Raw genomic sequence first — 1,865 nt, 5'->3', positions numbered from 1 at the left:
GGCCTTCCTGGGGTCCCCACAGCCCCATCGCTCCTGCCCCTCTCTTACCATCCCGTCGGAGCAGCTGGAAGTGGGGCTGGTCGGTTCGGAGCAGCTCTGTCCCGGCAGGTGATAGTAGTTTTCTACCTGTTCCCTCAAGAGCTCCTGGAGGCTCTCGATGTATCTGATGGCATTTCGCAGGATCTCTACTTTGGGGAGTCTTTGGTTGGGGTTGGCAGTGGTGCATCTCTTCAGGGTCTCAAAAGCCTGGTTCACTTTCTTCAGCCTCCTCCTCTCCCTCATGGTGGCCGCCTTCCGCCGGTCCATTGTGGTGGCTTTTCTCTTGCAGGCTTTGCAAGCCCACATGAGGCAGTGCCCGGCCTGGTGGTGGCCAGTGGGAGCTCGGACATGCTCCTCTTCCTCGGAGCAGGCGGGCTCGGGGGGCTCGGGGGCGCCGAAGGGAGGCAGGTCCCTGGGCTCAAAATCCTCGGGGAACTCGCCCTCCGGGGAGGAGAGGCAGGAGCTGTCATAGAAGAGCTCGGACGGGGAGAACTGGCAGCTGTCCATCACCTCCATCCCTGCAGCGGAGGCGTCAGCGTGGGGCGGCAGCCACCGGCTCTCGGCCAGGCGCTCTGCACCGCGCTGGGGCAATTTCCTCAGTAATTAGCGACCTGAGACGAAGTGTCCTTTGGCTGATGCGGAGGGCCCTTATATATACATGTAAAGGGAGGCCGGTCCGCAGCGGCCAGTCTTTATTAGCATATCCCACCACATCCCCTGCCGGGGGCTGTCTGGGCAAGCCCCTTCCAGTCCCCAGGAGACAATTTGCTCCGCACCGCTCCTTTGGAGAGCCCTGAGCTGGGCACGTCTCTAACGAACGACCTCCCCAGAACTGGTTGCGACATCTCCGAAGTTTAAACCAAGTCTGGGAGTTTGCAGGTTTGGTGTGGAAAGAGACAGAGGGGCGGTGGGCGCGCAGGAACCGCTGACATTTCCTACAGAGCCGTTCCTCGTCCCCGTGCTCCCATCTCCCATCACAGGCTGCAGCGGGAGGGACACCGGCTCTCCCCACGGGGGAACTAACGTAAAGCCCACTCACCCACCCCCCATGGCACCGACAGGGTCTACTTGCGTGTCTTTATTCCCCACAGCCCGTGGTCCGGGTCTAACCTAGAACAATTTACCCCTCTTTTCCGACCTGAGATTTGTTCGTTTATCTTGAGGAGCGCTTTGTCCTGTAACTAAAGCTGTGTCACCAACCGTTTAAATTTGCAAACCGGGGAACGAAAATGCACAACTACGCGTGGTCAGGAGAGACGAGGTGGGGGGAAACCCAGATTTTTAGTGCTGTCGGATCGGGTCACAGGGAAAAGTACTCACAAAAGAAAAGTGTACGTGTTTGCTCCGAGACAAATCCCCTTCCCATTCCTTCTCCTACTCGTATGACCTGGTGCCGCTGGAGACACAACAGTCGGGCAGTGCCTTGGGCTTGCTAATTTTCTGCTTTCAGGCAAATTTGTACCGTTACAGATGCGTCCCAGCTGCCGGTGCAACAAACCCCTCCTGGAAGTGTAAAATTTCTAACCCCGCCATCCCTAAGTAACTTTACACAAGCCGGGGACAAAAGCCTCGCCGAGCTCCAGCCGCAGCAGTAGCCGAGCGGAGCGGTGCAAGGGTCATTAGAGCGGTAATGAAGCCATTTCACAGGCGTTTGCTAACGCGCAGGAATCCTTTGGTTTCATCCAGGTGGCTTTTGTAGTTGAGGGAAATATTAGGAGAAGGCAAAGGAAACCTTTCCTACCTGGGAATAAAATTAGCTGACCTAGGTTAACTCAAAACGGAGAGCAAGTGACCCAGCAGCGGCCCAAACGCCACGGAGCCGGCCT

General features: G+C 57.3%; 1 protein-coding gene across 1 annotated transcript; it reads right to left on the bottom strand.

The window, feature by feature from the left end:
* Positions 1-20: 20 nt before the first annotated feature.
* Positions 21-555, bottom strand: MYF5 (myogenic factor 5; the record flags this gene model as incomplete). The annotated part of the gene is made up of 1 exon (XM_009694890.1): positions 21-555. A coding segment is annotated over exon 1 (535 nt), but the record flags the coding sequence as incomplete, so codon positions are not given.
* Positions 556-1,865: the final 1,310 nt, after the last annotated feature.

The sequence above is a fragment of the Cariama cristata genome, unplaced genomic scaffold, assembly GCF_000690535.1.
Source record: "Cariama cristata isolate BGI_N322 unplaced genomic scaffold, ASM69053v1 scaffold37192, whole genome shotgun sequence".
Classification (NCBI taxonomy): Eukaryota; Metazoa; Chordata; class Aves; order Cariamiformes; family Cariamidae; genus Cariama; species Cariama cristata.
The sequence above is the reverse complement of the archived record's forward strand: the minus strand, read 5'-3'. Positions and strand labels throughout refer to the sequence as shown.